At 30.1% G+C, this 20,341-nt stretch overlaps 2 protein-coding genes across 4 annotated transcripts; one reads left to right on the forward strand and one right to left on the reverse strand.

Moving 5' to 3' along the window:
• The first annotated feature begins 993 nt into the window (after positions 1-993).
• Positions 994-13,152, forward strand: LOC131951379 (uncharacterized). 3 transcript variants are annotated; one of them, XM_059313770.1, is made up of 9 exons: positions 994-1,257; positions 2,966-3,056; positions 3,376-3,423; positions 4,880-4,951; positions 5,420-5,476; positions 5,622-5,708; positions 7,477-7,555; positions 9,168-9,263; positions 9,620-13,152. In XM_059313770.1, exons 2-9 carry the CDS (start codon positions 3,006-3,008, stop codon positions 10,126-10,128), a joined length of 999 nt encoding a protein of 332 aa, XP_059169753.1. In that variant the 5' UTR covers positions 994-1,257; positions 2,966-3,005; the 3' UTR covers positions 10,129-13,152. The 3 variants fall into 3 exon arrangements, with proteins under 3 accessions (XP_059169753.1, XP_059169755.1, XP_059169754.1); XM_059313772.1 differs by having other exon boundaries at positions 9,171-9,263; XM_059313771.1 differs by lacking the exon at positions 994-1,257 and adding an exon at positions 1,443-1,488.
• Positions 13,153-14,798: 1,646 nt separating this feature from the next.
• LOC131951376 (uncharacterized) lies at positions 14,799-19,415 on the reverse strand. Its single transcript, XM_059313764.1, has 2 exons — positions 19,325-19,415; positions 14,799-18,604 (listed from the first exon to the last, which is right to left on the reverse strand). The coding sequence occupies exon 2, from the start codon at positions 18,070-18,072 to the stop codon at positions 16,357-16,359; it is 1,716 nt and encodes a 571-aa protein (XP_059169747.1). The 5' UTR covers positions 18,073-18,604; positions 19,325-19,415; the 3' UTR covers positions 14,799-16,356.
• Between the last annotated feature and the right edge of the window lie 926 nt (positions 19,416-20,341).

Genomic DNA, 20,341 nt, shown 5'->3' on the forward strand with positions numbered 1-20,341 from the left:
CTGGAATTATTGCTGTTCAACATGGTCGACAAGGATTTATTAAGCTATCACGTTGCGAAAGAATCTCTGTCTTTTTGTTTGAAAAGATTTCTCTGAGAAAGTAGTGTGTGAAGGGAGGGAAAATTAATCTCCATTTCAAGTGCGAACCATCTTTGATAAACAAGTGGAATGCCAACAAAAATAACAACCCCCCCCCCCCCCCACAAATTTAAGATTGGAGTGTCCGTTGTTCTAAAAGTGGTTAGCGGTGTGTGTGTGGGGGGGGGGGTGTCTAGATTTACTGGTATATTTCTAAATTATTTTTTAGTAAAGATAGGAGGAGGGGTTGGTTTGTGGTGAACAGATTATTAGCATTTCGGCTTAAGAGCGAAAATTGATAATACATTTTCGTATGAATATAAAAATAATTTGTCATATGAAAAAAAAAATAGTGGTTCAAAGGCGTATTTTGTAATTTTAAAAGTTAAAGAGTACATCAAATCATATAGGGAGAATCGTATTAAATCGCATATATATATATATATATGTATATATATATATATATATATATATATATATATATATATATATATATATATATATATATATATATATATATATATATATATATATATATATAGATAAATGCATGTATAAATAATAAATATGTATGTAAGTAAATGATTTTAATGTAGCCATCAATTCTATTCAATTTGCAGAATGGGTCTTTCAACAATAAACTTTCACTTATAGGCCCGCGAAGTCCTCTCATCCGGCCCGCGGAGATCTTTTCGTCTAAGGAAAAATCGTTTGTTAGTGATGGTTGAGAAACTTTGTCCAGAAAAATCAAAGACATGCTTGGAAGAAATTGGCCCCCGAACTGAAATTTGATAGTTAATGCTGCCCTGGGACTGAAAAGTTTGGAGACCCCTGGGCTATAGCAACCAGTAACATCTTTCCTAACTAACGGTATAAATAGCAACATTTTCTTTCCTGTCATTGGCTTAGAAGCGATCAATTATTAATAGTAAGCCGCCATTTTAAATATGGAAATCTGGTCTAGTCTAGTTCTAAAGTGTTTTGATATATCAGTTAAAGAGTATTTTGTTGTTGCTTGCATTCGACTTTTAAACATATAAACTAATTTTAATACCTATATGTCATAAGATAGTTTATTATATGGAATAGAAGGTAATTGCGACTAGCAAGTGTTTTATTTTTTATTAGAAGCGACAAGTGAAACCTTCCGTATTCCAGAAACACGGCTAAGGCTGTTAGGTAATAAATATTAACATTTTGTGCCATTAAAATAAAAATATAAACAAGTATTAAACTTTAGTAACACAAAAGGTAAGTAAAACGAATAAAACACTATTAATAAAACGCAGCTGTAGACCAATCCCCTAATAATAATATTATTCATATTATGAATATTTGTAATTTCGGGAAAATCCATAGTTACTATTTCAAAATGGCGTCTTAGAACTCTTGAAGGGCGAACATGTCAAAGTTTGTTTTTATGTAGATTTTAATGATATGAAGAATTTGGAGACAACAAATAGACATTTATTATAATAATTCTAAAATTATCACTTGATAACGCACAATAACAATACGCGCTATGATTTACATATACAACTAGCGTGATTAAAAAAAATAACCCTTCCACTAGATCTAATATTAATAAACTTGAATTGCACAAAGTAATATTAATTTTGTTACTATTACAATTTTTTCAGCTAGTATTATGAAGTTGTCATATTAAATTACTTTGTAATTCCTTTCTTTGAAACAATGAACAAAGCAAATTTATTAAGGATATTGTTAGCGGAAGTCAAAACTGTGTATACTAGCTCTTGTCCAAAACAACCCATATTCTTTTACATATAGTCGATTTTCGAAATAAAGATTCGGTGACAATTATGTGTTTTAAATATCATTACAATGTTTTTGACAAAGAGCTAGATTTTAGTGTTCTGTTGTATAAAATGTTGTTCTTTATAAAATTACCCTAATTTAATTTATTTTATATTCATACATTAAAGATATTAAACAAACACTTATAATGAATTCTAGTACTACATGTAATTTTCAGTAAAAAAATAAAATAAATCTGCGTCAAATGTATTCTATACATGAAAATAAAATTTAAAAAATGCATACAAATCAAATCGTTTTAATAACAAGTTTTAATAATAATGCTTATTAAGAAGAAATTAATGATTTTCTTCAAATATATAACAAAACACTATTATTTAAATAACTATACCTGTACTAATATTTAGAAAGAGACCCACACCTTTATTTTTAGTTATTTAAATAGTAGTTAATTGTTATATTTAATGAAAATAATTTTTTTCGCCTTTTAGAACATTATAACATAAAAGCTTATTATTAAAACGTTATTTAGGCGTTTTTTCAGTAGGCTACTTAAATTGTTTTAATTATATTTTAATACAATAGAGCGTCATGACTAAAAATCATTGCGCACCTAATGAGCAAAATAGTAGAAGATAATAGTGCGGAATAGTAGTAGAAGACAGACACCCTTCTACTAATTTGAGAATTTTAAAATTAATTAATTAAAATTAATTAGTCATCCAATTAAGTCAAATTTGATGTCAGATTGCATTGTCATCGGATTTTGACCCAGGTGCCGAATTTCAGAGACATTGCTGCTCGATATGTTACTCGTCCATTTCGATCTAGACAGACAGATAGATATAAAGAAAATACAGACATGGCTAGGAAGCAAGTTAAATAAAAGCTTGTAAAAAAAGAAGAGGATAAGAAATTAAATATGGCTGAAGAAAATCGACCTCATTAGAAGTTGATTGTTCATTGCAAATTTTTGAATTAAATGAAATCCATAATGAATAGCTATTTCCTTACTTTACTATAAGAAATATTAATAAAAATACAATTCTTAAATGTCAAATGGTTAAATCAATACTGTCATCTAATTAATGTTTTTTTCTCCCTGCAGAATAACCTCAACATGCGAGTAGCTGTGATTACAGTAAATTATGTGCAAGTATATTTCAAATAAAACACTCTCCCCGGAGCTAACAATTAAGGTAAGCTATAATTTTCATTGATACTTGTAATTGAACTGAAGATCAGTTTCTAAAAAAAATCGATTTAGTTTTAAATTGTTATTTTAACATTTAATAAAGTATCTGATATCTTATAACAGATCAATAGTTACTTTTTCTTCGTCTATTACATATTTAAACTGTCTATGTATCGATGTCTCGATATGAGGTTTTTTAATCTGTATCTATATCTATCAATCTATTTAATGTGGTAAGTTTAACCGTACCGTCATATATATATATATATATATATATATATATATATATATATATATATATATATTTCATTTATTATTTAAAGCGTAGTGAAAGTGATGGGTGTTATCAAGCATATTCAAGTATACTTAAGGTAAGTTACACTTAAACTGTAGGGTGTTGTGAAAGTCCTCTTTCTCTTCATCTGTTGCAGCATTTGCGGTTGCATAGCACTGAATTAAAGTTGTTTTCCTTCACTTTTCCTTCTCATTTGTTTGTCGAACTGGGCATTATCTGCTGCTTTCATGTAGGGTTCTGATGTTCCAGGTCTCTAATCTGGTTTTAGTCTTGGGCGTTATGAGATTTTTCAGCAGACTAGCTTCGTGGGGCGTTCCCTAGTAGGCATCATGAGCACTATTCTAAAGACGAACTCCTCGACCAAGTGGAAGTTGGGTGTACTTGCGGTTTCTGTAGCGGTACTATTGCTAACTTTGATGTGTCCCCTACCCAAGCAGATCTTCCCAGCTTGATTGAACCTGCCAGGAGTTTACACTCTCGCTGGTGTAGCTCTGGGGTCGTTGGGATACACAAGCTGCCAAATATATATATATACATACATATATATATATATATATATATATATATATATATATATATATATATATATATATATATGTATATATATATATATATATATATATATATATATATATATATATATATATATATATATATATATATATATATATATATATATATATATATATATATATATATACATATATACTAGGCGTTGGTACCCGTTACACTTGAATTATCGGTCTATATATTTTTAATGGTATACATTTTTTAGAAGAATATTTTATAAAATAGTTATTGGTGCTTTCCTACAGGTATAACGATATTAGTGATAAAGCAAAGAGATAACTAAATAGCTAAAAGTCCGACACATTTAAAATAACAGAGGCTACTAATACCTATTAAAAAAAATAAAACCAAATTATATACATAATTAGTCAACACAACAACATATTAAATGCACACATTGATTAAAAGACTTAAATGACTCCGTTAAAAACCCGGCTTTTCAATGGTATTTATGTTGTTTTTTCAAGTAGTTTGTATTAGTTTTGGCCGAGGAAATTGTATAAATAGATCTAAATCAAATTTTAATGAAATAGTTCATTTATTAGTATTCTAAAATTGGAAGATGACGCCATTGGTTTTGTGTACTTTCCGGCCTTTCAAACATATGACATGTGACGTCATCGATTTCGGCGTTCTTATCCCAACTATAAACACTTTTCTGGTTGCATAATTAAAACTGTTTTTCTACATTCGAACACGCCTTTATTATTTTTAATTTTTCTTCTTTAAACAAAAGTCCGTATCAAGTTCTCCTTATATCGCTGAAGATTCTGATGTGATACCCTGCGAAAATATTTTGCGGACAGGAGTGTGCACATGGTCTTTTATATATTAGGATATATATATATATATATATATATATATATATATATATATATATATATATATATATATATATATATATATTAGGTTAAAGCTTTTTCACAATGGTATTGTTTTTTTTTACTTTCGTTCTATTTTAGAACTTCACAGAAAATGGTCATTATATTAAATTGACAGAGATAGTCTATGATATTCCAACGTTTGTTCAACAGGTTTGTTGCTATTTGTAGCTCTATTTTATAAAAAAAAAATAGGAATGGAACATTTTCTTTTCCTTTTGTTCTTTTTGTTGAAATATAAAAGCTCTAAAGATGTCTTAAACATATATTTATTACACACTTTGCTTTGTTTAGCGTTATGAGAAATCATAATAATTAATCGAGTTATTATATTATTGTTAGTTAAATCATAATTTTTCAGTACACTATTTACTTTATTACATTGTTACCAAATTGAGACTTGTTAGTTATAACATGCTATTTAACTTATAAAATATTATTATACTCATTAAAGTTACGGAATATTTCGTAGTTTTGATTTAAGATTGCTTTTGAAGTTTACACAATGTAATACAATATATGCTTGCATCTGTTTTTTTTAAATTTTGCATGAAAGTTTAAAAGTTTGTAGCTTATTAGAAGTATTGTGTAACTTAATGAAACGCTTATAATTATTTATAGATTTCGGAGTTCATAAAAACTGGAAATTACGCAGAGCTTGAAAATAAATTAGACAAGGTATGACTACTATGACATTGTAGTGATAATTTTCATTTTTAATATGGAGTGAGAAATAGACAGATGATTTATACTATATTGTTTATATATATATGTATTCTACTTAAATACGAATTTCTTATTTATTTTTATCATACTGGACCAGATTATAGAGTTTCTTTCGGAAGCCAATGCTGTCTGCAAATTCACACAAAACACAAACCTGTGTCAGGAAATCGAACAGACTCTTGGGGTATCTTATAGTGTAATGTGCTGTAGTTATCGCTAAGTGCCACTTACAGTTTTTCTCATTCTTATGAAAGTTACTGAATTTTTATTTTGTCATACATTTTGTTTAGAAAAATAAACAGTTCTAGTACTTTTAGAGGGTGTACTTTACTTATCGCAAAAGAAGTTTAACTTAAAAATAACATACAATCTTTATTCAATAACTTTTATCCAGTCATAGTGTTTTTTTTTCATTGAATTTCTCGACACTATTTGTTCATAACATTTGCATTCCTCCATCTGGTAATCCAGTAGTTAAGTTACTGTTAATAGACTCAGAACCTCTGCTTTCATAAATTTTTTATTAAACTTTTACCATATACATACACCTTTGAATATCATTCAGAACTAGATAAATAAAAAACCTTGTAACAAATTGATTGTTTTTCAATACATTTACGCTGTTACAAACATTTAGCAGCATACACCCATTTCTAATGGAAATATAACCTTAGTGGCATGTTTCTATGAAAGAATAAATAGCAAGTTTCTTCATTATGTTTTCAGATAATTAAAATATTAAAACGAACGAGCCGGCCCGCGGCATAACATACGCCGCTATTTAGTTATTTCTAATTTTCAATAATTCATAATTTGTGAATTCAACAGTACCAACGCTGACACTGAAAATATTTCTTTAAAACACTATAAGTAGCTCGTTAAGGACCATAACCCCCCCCCCCCTTCCTCCCCCCCTCCCCCCCCCCCCCTACGTTTAAAATCGTTGGCTCTGCTTGTAAACATTTAGAGTGAACACAGCTCACTAAAACGATGTAGGGGTGGGGAGGTAGGGAGAGCGTTTGCAGCTTGTTTTCTAACGGCTCGAAGAGGAGAATTATATATATAGATAGCAGAGGAATCAAAAAGAAACAATATTTATAAAGGATCAGATACAAAATTTAAGGCAAGTTGATATTTTTTTCAACATTCAAATTCCTATTGTTATGTTACTGTTAAGTAAGTCAGTGTTCGTTAAAGCATTCCTCTACATTTATTGTATACGATTTAACGGAGCTAAATATGGGTAGAACGAATATATCCTTTAAAAGTTTTAAACATTTAAAAATATTTGATATCATTAAAAAATTGTAATATTCGAAAATGTTTAAATAAGGTAACTAAACTTCCCACGCAGACCCTCATTATGACAGCTGTTTTAAGAACAATTTCAAAACTTGGGATGTCATTAAACCACTATTTTACGGTCTTCACATTTCTTCAATTAATGCTGGACTTTTTGTTGTTGTTGCTAGATATGCTTCATTCATTTAAAAATGTTCTTGCCAAATTAAAAGTATCAGAAATAAAGAAAAATAATCTAAAGCATCTCTAATTATTAATGAATAGAAAACCATTTCATGTCTAAATTTTGCAGTTCTGCAAATACACATGCGCATTTTTGTTGATTTAGTCTGGATGTCTGTGTCAAACAATAAAAACATGATGGTTATATTAAGGAGAGGATATTTGTTATTAACATGCATTTTGACTTGCTTTAAAATGTTTTCAGAAAATTATATGCAATTTAAAAATAATTACTCAATTAGGTTACTGGATTCCCGTAAGATAGAATCTAGTTAAAATTAATGTATCGTGCAATGTAAACAAAATCTTTAAAGATTGGTTGCCACGTGAGTTCTTTCTGATGTTAGCTATATTCTCATCATTTCTCAATCATTTCTCTAACAGCCATTTGTTATATCTTTGTTTATTTCTTTGTTCTGAAAATGTAGCCTACTCCTAAACGTTTTGATGAAACTTGTGTTGATGATAAGACATCCTGCGATTCAAAAGAAGTAAAGGAACTAAACGGTAAGGTAAAATAGTCGAAAGTGGTTTTAATTCTTAGTACAATATTTGGTTTAAGCAGACAACAGCATATATGTTGTAATAACAAATATCATATTATAGGAGGAAGTAATCGTAACATTTTTAAACATAATAGATGATTGAAGAGTTAGCATCACAACACAACTTTCCAAACTAGTGTAATTATGTATTGTCATAAAGATGTGCTTAAATAAAGCAGGAGTGATCTCCCCTAAACATTCTCGAATATTCTTTTATAACACTACGGGGGTATGGCAACTCGGGATATAGACATGATTTTAATCGATTTAAAAATTACTTAAGCTTTAAAATTAGAATATAATCTCGTAGAAAAAAAGAATTACACACCACGTGAACGGCAAATAATATCTGTATAATAGATTTTTTACTTATAGATCTTTTACTTATATGTGAAAATTTCGTCTATCTATATGAAACAGTACTCATTTTATAGGCTTTTGAAAAACCAAAAGTAGAATAAGTTCCACTTCCGGCTACCGGATTTCCCTGAATAGTTAATACAGAACTACACATTTGATATAATACGTAGGCCTATATATTAAATTGCATCAACCTAGCTGTAACGGTACTCACGTTATCGTGTTTACAGACATACACACACACACACACACATGGACGGAATTGCAAAACCCAGTTTTTTCGACTCGATTAAGCATAAAAAAACCGAAATTTTGATGAATTTGGATTTATACTTTTTGTCCGATTAAAAGAAGTCCGTATACTCCGTACAAGATGAAGTACTGGGGTATAAAACTGTGAAAACTGTAAACATTTCTTGTGATTTTTGTGCACAATTACAATATTAACTTCCTCTATTCTCTTTATACGAGAAAGTAAAAACTGCATTAAACTTTATGTAAGATATTTTAAAATATTCAGTCATAAGCGATTTTTAAATTCTGATTTAATTGTAAAGTGCAATATAAAGTCAACAAATAAAACAGTTTTGCAACGAAACGCTATCGACGAGAAGTAGATAATTCTAGATAGTTCCTACCAATTTTCGCATACAATAATTTCTAATCAATACCAAAATGAAATTAAATATTATTTCCGTGTTCGAGTCGGTAAAGCTCATGATTGCTAAACCGAAAAGTCTCGAGTTCGAAACCTCGGGCAGATGAGGCTCGACAGTTGGGGACAGCCTCTCTTCTAGGAGAGACAATTCCAAAATCAAACAACTGCTCCCTTGTAGTTTGTTCTGGGTTGGACAAAGGAAGCAAATCCAAAAAAGCAGGCGCAGAACAAGCTGACACATAATACTTAATTGTGTTCAAAACACTAGCATTAAAAATAGAAAAACAAAACATGAACAATTATTTCGACCAATGGAATGGGGTTAGTATAATTTAATACAATTTTTTTTAAAGTTGTTTTTAAGGCTTACGTTAGTGTAAAATTTTAAATTTAAAGAGGAGTAAAACTTTTCTTCTTACTATTATTATTTTTCTGGCTTCCTTGATTGTCATGGACGGTTTATTTCAAATCTAGAATGGATTTATTACATAAATAAACGTACATCAAACATTTAATTGTTAATACAATTGCATAAAACATTATAAAACTTTATTAGTAGACGACAGACAAGATAAATCAGATGGATTAAGTACATCAGATCCTGCTGTAGATGTAAAAACTCAACTTAATCAGCGCGACCATTCAATGCCAGGTAAATTAACACATTGACCTTTTTATGATGGACCTGCTTCAGACAAAATATCTCTAATATTAAACTATCTCTGTCTATAAAATTGTCTTTGAAATATTCGGTCTCTGTGTTATTTTATCTTCAGAAATTTTGTGTGCAATATTTCCCCCTTATTATTGTGTTGGTATCTATATTTAAATTATTTATTAGCGTTGTTTATCGGAGGCTGTGATATTCATTGATCCATGTATTCGTCACCTAATTATTTAGTGTCATCCTAGAATACTACCTTTATAATTTTTTAAACATTTGAAGCCACGTATATAAAAGAATATATATGGATGCTAATTAATTTATTCGACTCCTTTATTTTGCAGAATATTCCAAACATAAAGAGTTATTTAATAAACTTTTAAAAAGTCTTCAAGAATGTGCCTCTGCCAATTCAGATGACGCAAACGAATTAGCAGAAATAGTTCTGAAGGCTGCATATAACGCTAAAGTGCATGGTGAACCATTCTCTGAAGAGGAGCGTAAAGTAATAGGACCACTGGTAAAACAGTGTATCGACAAACTAGGCGACTGTGTATTTTATAATGGATATTCATTTGATATAGACAATGGACCTTACATCTTAGTCTTAAGGTCTGCTATTCAAATAATTTTAGATAATTACAAACATTTTCCTTGTGGAGAAAACAAAACCTTGGAGACAGTTTTTATAAATTCAGATATTAACGAATCAATAGAAACACTAGATGAAGGTATAAATGACTGGAAAAAATCATTGAATGTCTTAAGCTACGACAATGTCATTCATACTAAACAAGAACTAACTCGACCTAAAGATTTGCCAGAAACACATACGTGGTGGTTTTATAATTAAGAATAGATAATAGACTAATTTCACAACACGCTGTTAAAAGGAAAATTTCTTAACAGCCACACAAAATCATTCTTTTCATTACAAAAAATGCAATATTTCAATATATTTTATTTTTAATCAAATACTAATTCCATACTGTTCCAAAAATATTTTAAACTTATAAACAATTATTGATTTTGATATAAAACAGGGACTTTAAATAATTTAGGTAATATATAATGTTACACAACATTTTAAAATAATGTTTTTGCATTATTTTTTAAATACAACAATTATCAATTAAAATTCTTGTTTTCAAAAATATACTGAATAATTTTGAAAATGTGTAGCATTTGGGAGAGGAGAGCTGAATCTATTCATGAACAGTTGGCTAATAACCACGGAAAACATGAATTTAAAATAGAGGCTCAGGATAAAGAATTGCTTTCGGATCATTTAACTTTTTTATTAACTGCGGACACTGAATTAATACCTAGTGAAAATGATAAAAAGGTCATCGAAGATATAATTGACATTATTAAGAAGAAAGAAGGCGTTGATGATGCATGTGATACTTATGTGTTGCTGATTTGCACATGTATAGATATTGATGGATCAGGATGTGCTTTAATGCCATTAATTGGGTATAGAAAAAATACATATATCAGCTTCATTGACCACACGGCAAAATCCTATGAAACATGGGATAGTTTTCAAAAGGATAACGCATGGAAAGGCTTTTCAATTTGCTTACCTAAGGATGGGAAATATAAAAAGGGTGAAAGTTTATGTTACCTTAAATCTGTAGCAAAAGAAAATGTCCAATCGTACGACTGTTTTAAAAAAGAACTTGATAAACTAAGTTTTGATCCGGACAATCTGAAACATTCAGCTTTTATTGAAAACAACTTTTTGAAGTTTTTCGAGTGGTTTTGTAAAATCTTCACAGATAGTGAAATAAAACAGTATAAAGAGACACTGCGATTTTCATTTTATTTAAATTCTCTTAAAACTGAGACAAGTAAATACATTGAGTGCGTTAGCAGAGAATTTAATTTCGGCAAAAGAGATATTTTAAATTTGCTGCTGGAGGGTTTTAAAGAGATAACTGGAAAAAGACGAGAGTATCTCGGTAATGCATACTTTATAAGAAATATATTTAGCATACTTATTGTGAGCAAAAACCTAGATTATTTGCAACTGTATAACAATAATCAGCTACAAATTACAACAAATAATCTGACATTACATGCCAAAGCTCTGGTACAACTGAGTGATGAAAAGCTCTTTAGCATCTTTGTAGAAGTCCCCACACATGAAGAAGATGTAGAATATTACGGTGAATTAAAAAACCTCCGTTTCAAATTAAACTCACAAAGACAAAATGAATTGAAGCGTATTTGCAAGGCGCTTGGTGTTAGTAATATTCATGAGTTTAAGCTAAATGGTCAAATTATATTTAAAGAAATTGAACCGATTCAAATTGATTCCCTCTTTAGTGTTATGCTTCGCGCATGTCACAAGTTTAATGCAATGTATATAGAAATAGGTATTTGTTTCGCATCTAAAATAAAATGTGAAAATATATATGATCTATGTGCAGCTTTTGAATATATAACCAAAACTCTTGATAAAAATGAAAGTAGGAAATTAAGGAAGCTCAAAAAAGAAAAAGATGAATTGAGAAGAAAAGATATAGAGAAGGAAATAGTAGAAAATTTTAAGCCGCACTTAGAAAAACATACAAAGACTTTCGAAGAGAAGATAGAAAAATGGAAGTATCTGGCTCAAACTGGAGAGTTGAATTTTGTTCGGCCAATAACTGCTGCATATCATTACATCAAACACAATAAAGTTAAAAAAACAAATGCCCTACTATCAGAAGAAGAATATATTGCCTTAGCCAGACGCCTGGTATCAAAACGTGATATTGCTTTTACCTGGACTCAGGACGGCTCGTCCAAATGTTTCAACATTACTGATGATGAACATTGTGCCAAAGCAGTAATGTATGAAAAAGTAGATGGTTCATCAGCTGTTATCGCTACTTTGTTCTTTTCAGAGCCGAAGTAATCAGTTCTAATATAACTTTGTTATGATACTAAACAACTATCAGTTAATATCACAATATTAAAGTAATGCATATTGATATGTTTATCTATTTCGCATTGAAATTACATTGTGAACATGTATATTACGTGTGTGTGTGTAGTTGCAGTGAGGGTGTACACATGTTACACTTAGTGGCGGGGTTGTATCTTCATTTGTTTAATTTTTATTCAAAGGTAATAGATGTAGCTTAATATAGCGTTAGTTTGCGATGAATTGTGGTTTTGTTGTATAAAGTAGTGCAATAGTACAATCGGTACATTTTTATAAATTAATTTAGATATGTCATGATTTAGATATGTTTTATATGACTTACTATTACTAGTATTAGCATTGTTTTTTCCCCCTAAGTATTGTTAGTTTTTTAAAGAATTTGTTTTATCTGGTACTATATTTTGGGTATAGTTGGGTGTACATTGGTTGAATACGCAGTAGAGCAGGCCTTTTTCGCTGTGTGCGACGAGACAAAAGCTGCAGTGTGTGTGGACAATTGTTGAAGAAATGAGTCGCTTTCTTTAATGTTGAACTGTGTGTCTGATAAAGTGGACAAGTTTCATTTTGTTTTATTTTTGTAACCTTTAGTATTGAACGAGAGTAATTATTACGTTAAGTCGAGTCCTGTGTCTATAGGCCTAGTAATTTAAGGCCACATATAATTTTTGTTGTTGTTGTAAAATGCGAAACTCGTTAATTTTTGCTATTAATTTTTTACATTTTTAGGCCTCCACTATAGTGATAATGTATTACTATGATAGGTGGCAACATTGCTTTACACATTTATCTTCAATTTCTTAATTACTATTTAATTTTATTGCATGCACTTAGAGCTTTTTGAAAGTGAATATTTATTTAAGCATTTGAACATCGCGGATATTTTCTATCAATGAAATGTGAACTTCTTATTTCATCCTTAACATTATATATTTATATTTACATTTTTAAAAATTCTGAAGTTATTTTTTAAATCTCAACCTGTGTTATCCTTTTGGATTTTATACACTATAAGAGTTGATTTTAGTAGTAGTATATTACTCCCTTGATGGCTGAATTGAATTTAAACGTGTACATTTCTTTATCATATTTTAAATATACTCATTTAATTTCTAATGATTTCCTTTTATCTGCTTCTATATTTTCAGACCACACAACATTTTACTTGGGTGTTTTGGTTTTAGATGTGCGTGTAGTGAATACGTTGTTTTGTTAAACATTTAGATTTGGAAACTATGTTTTCACATTTAATAAATTTTATTGATATTTAATTATGAGAGATTAAAAAAAAAATGTAGTATTACATAATAGTTGATCAAAATAGATTTAAACCAGTACTGGTGTTTGAAAGCTTAGTTTATGCTAACAGTTTATGTTTCTTGAAAATGTATCAACAGAAAGTGCTACAGCATTAAATTGCTTTAACAAAAAACAACTATGAACAATGGTTCGATCAATGGGCTTTAAGAAATCTCGCTTTTATTCCAAACAATTGTATGCATTACTTGGAATGGTTTTGTAAAGATTTCCTTTTTTTACATGCATGCTTTGGGAGAAGAGGCAGAATCGGATTTAAATTTTATGAAAACAGAATTCAGCTGTGGCTGAAAAAAAAATTGTATGTGTTGTTGGAGGGATTTAAAGAGATCACCGGGAAAAGACGAGAATACCTCGGTAACGCTTACCTTATTAAAATGTTTAGCATGCTAATTGTGAATTTAAAAATCCGGATAATTTACAGCTATACAACGAACATCAGCTAGGAATAAAAACAAATACTTTGAAATTACGTGCCGAAGCTATTACAAAACTGAATTAATATGAATTAGCCCTGATCTTTAAAGAAGTTCTATAAATGAAGATGTAGAATATTACGATCAATTGAAAAGTCGGCGCTTTAAATTAAAGTCCAAGAGAGAAAAAGAATAGCAATACAAATGCACAGCTCTATATGTTCTGAAGATCCAAGAAATTAAATTTAATGGTGAATTAAGTTTTTAAAGTCTTGAAAACAACTGAAATATATTCACTCTTTAGCGTAATGCCGTAACTTTGTCACAAATTTAAACTATTGTATATTGATAAAAGAGTTTGTTTTGCAGAAAAAAAGGTAAATCGTGAACATGGTTTTGATACGCGTTTAATTACATTACTAGAGTGCTTGATGAAATTGAAAATTAAAACTTGAGAACTTGAAAATGTAAAGATATATGTAAGAAATCTAAAATGGAAAAGGATATTTTTGATAAATTCAAACAATGTATAGAAGAAAAACGTTACAAAATTTAATGAGTAGATACGGCTATGAAAGTTCTAAACAGTTATATGAATTGCTTAAAGCCCAAACAGGTTGATGAATATGTCATTTATCAAATTCAGCGCACAGTACCACCTGGTTTGGGCATGCGTGTCGCGGTCCTTCACTAGACCACGCCGTCCTCACATATTCATCGGATGACTTTGGAGAATATTGTTTAATAAAATTGTTTTTCATTTTACATACAAATACAATTTAAGCACGTCTATGTCAAAATATAGAAAAAAAACAACAACAAAAGAATAAAAATTTTTAAAACCAACTACACTAAACAACACACAGACACACATGCATGCACACACAATCTTAAAAGAAACGTGCTTATTCTACTTAATACAAGCCTTTGCTTTTTGTTTAAATAAATAAATACATGAGCATGGGAGTTTAGTACCATACTGCGTGGATAATTAAGTATTAAAATATAAGCACAATCATTGAAAGAAAGCTAAAAATATAAAACACTAATCTATAACATTGCCATTTCATAATAAACACATACATCGAGTTGAAATCTTAAACATAATAAAAACTCTATTTTTATATAAAAACGTAAAAGTACCCTTAAGGTCGCTGGGAAGTAGAGTTCAGCTGTAGTTGTTACTTCTGGGATAGTGTTGCTACTTATATGCAAATGAGCTGAGTTATTGTAGGTGGCTGGGTTATTTAAGTGCAGTGAATGGTTGTTGTATGTGAGTGGAAGTAGTGATGTAGTTATTTGGGGCGAATGTTTTCCTGAGTTTAAAGTAACTTCGTCGATGTTTTGTTTGTTTGCTTATATTTTACTTTACTTTTATTATAATGTTTTTTTCGTATCTCGCTCGCGCTGTCGTTAAATAATTTTGTTGCATTTTGAATGCCGCACAAAATTGGTCAAACTCCTGTCATTCTAATCTTTCAGCAAATGTTGTCCCCAGCTGAATGAAATAACCATCAGATTTACTTGTGTGTTTTTTGCATGCCGGTAATTATAAATTTATTTCAACTTTCAGTGCCTTTTTTATATTTATTTCTGCTTCAAAAATAAATTTCTTTTTTAAATTGAAAGCTATATGTTTCAGTAAATCTTAAAAGCCTTTATCTAGAGTTTGTCTTTCTGCTATTTCTTAAATTACTTTCACGATATCCTTTGTTATAATTAATCTTCAAACCTCTTAATGACACACTAATAAAAATGATAAACTGGTACAGTTACTAAAAAATACGCCTCATAATGGGTAAGTGGCCTTTATTTATTGAGTTTAAAATAAAATAATCAACCGGTGGTAAAAAAAGATTAAGAAAATGTATAATATCAATGGCAGAACGTTAAAATAAATATCTTGGAAGGAAAACATGTAAAAGGATAGGAGATTAAAAAGTAAATATTGTAGGATGCAGGTTATTATACTACACTTTTACAATATATAACAAGCATTCTAAAATACACAAAAAAGTCTCTCTACGTTGTACTAAAAACTCAAATCAAGAATTTTTTTTTGGTTATAAATTGAATTCCGCTCTAATACCACTGAGTGCTATAAAGTTAAGGTTCATGACTGCGAAATAATCAACCCTGTACATTAACTGATGGTTACAATGCTGGTCCCTTACTGACTTAATATTCGCCTTAGAAGAGAATTAACATTTAGGCAAAAGAAACATAAATTGTTAATGCTTACTGACACATTTTCTATTATAAAAGATTGTTCTTGGTAAACATGTTCTTTGGCATGCCATTCAATGTACTTTATCACTGTTTTTGCCGTGTTTACTATTCTATGTAAGTCTTGATGATTTCACACACAACGTTTCACATGCTGGGGAAACTATTTTCCGCAATGTTCGAGTTTTGCTCATTTCATCTTAAACATTAACGAAGCAATCATACATTTCCCATCGGCTCGATCTATCCGGATAGCTGTAGCACCATGGCTTGTGTCTGTCACGTAATATTTCTTGGCGCATCCATCTTGTGACCATACAAATTCTATGTCGTCTTTACACAAAATAGTTCTGGCTATATCTAAATATTCCTTCACTGTAAGCTCCCTTGAAGAATACTCTTCTGCATGTTTCTTATAGTGATAAGCAGCAACCATCAAGTCACAAAAAGCAAGGTTTTCGTTCTTATGTTTGTCACATTCTAACATTAATTCCGTGAAATTGTTGCAGAATTCGTCAATGTGTTCTCGGATAAATTTGTCACCTTCAATCTTTAAGTCGTGGTTTGTCTTTCTGACTCTTGTTTTTTTGTATTCTTCCCGTAACTCGTTGATTTTATCATTTAGTAATTTTGTTGCATATTCTAAAGCCGCAATAAATTGGTCAAAATCTTGGCATTCTAATCTTTCAGCAAAAGTTATCCCCAGCTGAATGAATGTATCATCAGATTTACAGCTGTTTTTTAGTACGCCGTGAAGTCGTATTATTTGGAATTGTTTCAAATTTTCCCATAAAAGTTTATCTTTTAGTAAAAAGTTATTGTAATCTTCTACTTTCAGTAACTTTTTGATATTTACTTCTGCTTTATGAATTTCAATTTTAAATTGAAAACTGTATGTTTTCAATACCTCTTTAAAGTTTTTACCTAGAGTTTTTCTTTCCGCTATTTCTTTACCTGGCTCAAGAATTATGTTTTTTTCATCTTCAGTTAGTTGCACAAACGTCTTAGAGTGAAGTTCGAGTCCACAAGCCAATCCAAATCCTTCATCAGAAAGAGTCAGCTTTTTAAATCGTTCACTGCACTCTAGTATATGTTGGATATCTTTTATGAATAAAGCATTGCCAAGATATTTGCGAGTCTCTCCTGTTACTTCTTTAAATCCTTTAAGCAGCATATCCAACTTTTTAATTTCATCAGGATCTGGAAATTGTTCTTTGATAGAAGTAGTTATGCCTTTTACCACGTTGAAATCGATCATGTATTGGTAAAACCAAAGCCGAATTTTCTGTTTGAATAGTTTTGAACCATTGAGTTTAAAAGTTTTCGAGATGTTTTTAAAATCTTCCACAATCGCATTCTTAAGATCTTCGTGATTGTTTGAAGGTGTATTTTCGCTATCGTAACGCAGTTGAAATTTTTTGTAATTATCTTTTAACTGTGTTTTAAGATAATGAAGATCCTTATCAGACGTGTATTGTCCATTTGAAGGTACATAAAAAGATTTGCACCCTTCATTGCTTTGGCTGATAAAATCATCCCATGATTTGTACTCTCTGCCAGTGTAATCGATAAAACAAGTATTAGCGTCTAATTCCTGTACAAACCTCACCAGAGGTATCAAGACGCCAGGTTGAGCTGATTCTGGTTCAACGTACATAAAAATTAACGAAAAACTCACACTGTCTGTGCTATTATTTATTTGTTTCATACATTTGTCGGTGATTTTTTGGATAATTTCAACTTGTTCCTTAGTAAACGTTGGCTTTGAGTCAGCAAAAAATGAAAATGCTAACTGATCCCAAAGGAATTCTTTTGAAGCCATCGATACAGTCCAGTGATGGTCTTTAAGATAATTCCCTATTGTTTTCTGAATAAATTCAGCATCCTTTTGACTTTGGGTATCCATTTCTGATACAGAAAAATAGGAAGTGAATATCAGTCTCCTACAGTCCACCAAGTATGAGTGGCTGGTACCCCAACAGGTTTTTGTAGCTCTTCTGGTGAATGAGTGATGTTGTAGAAACCACCAATTTCAATATTATTTTTCCAGCTATCAAAACCTTCGTTTAATAATTGAATAGAACTGTATAAGTAAGAATCCTCACTCTCGCATTCAGCTTTAAAAGATTCATCAGCGTCTATCAAAAACTGCAACCCAGATCTTAGAATCAAGTATTTTGGGACGTAGTCGACATCAAACGAGTTGCCGTGGTGATAGATAGTGTTGTCTATAGAATCGCTGCACCGGTTCAGTAGAGTTTTAAAGTTTTGTATTCGAGTAAAATCTATATTCCTTATTCCTAATTTGAAAACGGTCTGGAGCAGGTTCTCTACCTCGCGACGAACCGAATTTTTCTCTCTACATTCTATCAGGCTGTTGATGCAGTTTTTAAATTGTTTCACCAAATCATCTGGAGATAAACTCTCGTCTATTTGATCTGTAAACAAAAAGTAAATAAATAGTCGGTAATTTCAAATGTTTGGGCATGTTGGGTTTTTTCAATAGGTGAGCTTTCATACCCAGGCTTTATAGAGCTTTAAGTTTCTCCTTTTAAATTTATTTATGAGGCAAGAAATCTTCCATTTGGAATAGGAATATTTTTTTCGTTTTAAATGTCGGTATTTAAGAGATAGTCAATTGAATTTATAATTTTTTAAAAATAAATAGGTCTACTCTTCGGATAGGTACCAAAAAGAAAACACATTTTGATTTCAAATTAGTTGAAAAAAATTGCTTGTTCATTTTCTTCTTTCATTTAAATATTTCTAATAAAACAGCCACTATTGTTAAAATTCAATAATAAGAACTTACAGAAAAGATCAAAGAGGTATATGTTCTGAACAATTTTCAGTTTGCAGAAAAGATACAAAACGTAACAATTTTTTAACGTGAAAGTCACAAAATAAAATTTTATTTGACATGCAGCAAAGTTTTAAATTGTTTTAGAATATAGACCATAACCTGGATCTAGTATTAAGACTACATAATTATCTTTAACATGGAGCCGCCATTTTTGTTAATTTTTATGGAAATCTGCATGAAATTATCGTCTTTAGGCTATAAATATTTCAACTTTTAGATAATGCTACCTTATTCTGTCTAGTAATGTAGTTGAAAAGAGGGAGCTCTGTACTCAAACGTTTTGTAAAATAATTACCTTGCATAAAAACTTAAACTCGGACATTTCTAAAATAAAATATGGAGGTGATTTTGGCAAGTAGGACACTTTGTGTTTTGACTAGTTCCTGATACATCAAAACGGGAAAATCTATTTAAACATTTGGTTTCGTATTTTTACAAAAGAAAATAATTTCACGGGTTTAATTATCAAGTATAAAACTTCATAAGGCGAAGCACCCCCCCCCCCCAAAAAAAAAGAGATGCTTGGAACTTATAAACACTGCTACATAGATCTACAATATGTCATAAAACAAGGTGTCTGAAATATATTTTATTGAAAATGTTTAACTAGACGAAGCACTTTAATTTCTTTTAACAAGCCTCTGTGCTTGACTTGCAATATTTGATAAAATTCATTATGACTACTTAAAAATGTTTGACAAAATATTCTTAAACCAAGTTAATTATTATAGATTAAAACCATACCAACATTCACAGCAAAACAAACTTTAAAAATATAAAAAACGGGAATACCCGATATTACCTGTGCAGTAACTTTTCAAGCGCCGGTGTCAGTGCAAACATTTATAGCACACGCTAACTACTTACCCCGGGTAAACTATTTTTACAAGCTTTTATTTAGCTTGAATTCTTGTGCTTTTTGTCTATATTCTTTGTTCTTGTCTCGAAATCGCAAACAAAATTTTACCCACTTTTACCCAGTGTAATTTGACTTAAACTTTTGCATAATTCAATTAAATTAAAAAAAAATGATTAAATAATTCTATATTAAGAATTATTTCACACATTCGGTACGTTCATTTGATACGCAGGCGATTTTAGTTATGTAATTTTAAATTTTTAAATAACAACGTTTATAAAAGCAATCTATTTTAACCATTAAATAATCTAAAAAGAAGAAAATGAAATGATTTTCTCTACATATAAGCTATGCATATTAATAAACCCCCATTTACATAACTATATGGTAAATTCTGCTTCAATCATAGAAACTTTAGCATTGGCATTTAATACATAAAAATTAATTATTGTC

This window comes from Physella acuta, unplaced genomic scaffold (genome assembly GCF_028476545.2).
Source record: "Physella acuta isolate Inbredline_101_S28 unplaced genomic scaffold, ASM2847654v3 ptg000809l, whole genome shotgun sequence".
Taxonomy (NCBI): domain Eukaryota; kingdom Metazoa; phylum Mollusca; class Gastropoda; family Physidae; genus Physella; species Physella acuta.

Coding starts and splice junctions, on each gene's coding strand:
- LOC131951376 (XM_059313764.1), bottom strand. CDS start 18,072: ATGGATACCCAAAGTCAAAAGGATGCTGAATTTATTCAGAAAACAATA.
- LOC131951379 (XM_059313770.1), top strand. CDS start 3,006: ATGTGCAAGTATATTTCAAATAAAACACTCTCCCCGGAGCTAACAATT. Junction 3,424..4,879: donor CATATTCAAGTATACTTAAG/GTAAGTTACACT, acceptor GTTCTATTTTAG/AACTTCACAGAAAATGGTCA. Junction 5,477..5,621: donor TTGAAAATAAATTAGACAAG/GTATGACTACTA, acceptor ATACTGGACCAG/ATTATAGAGTTTCTTTCGGA.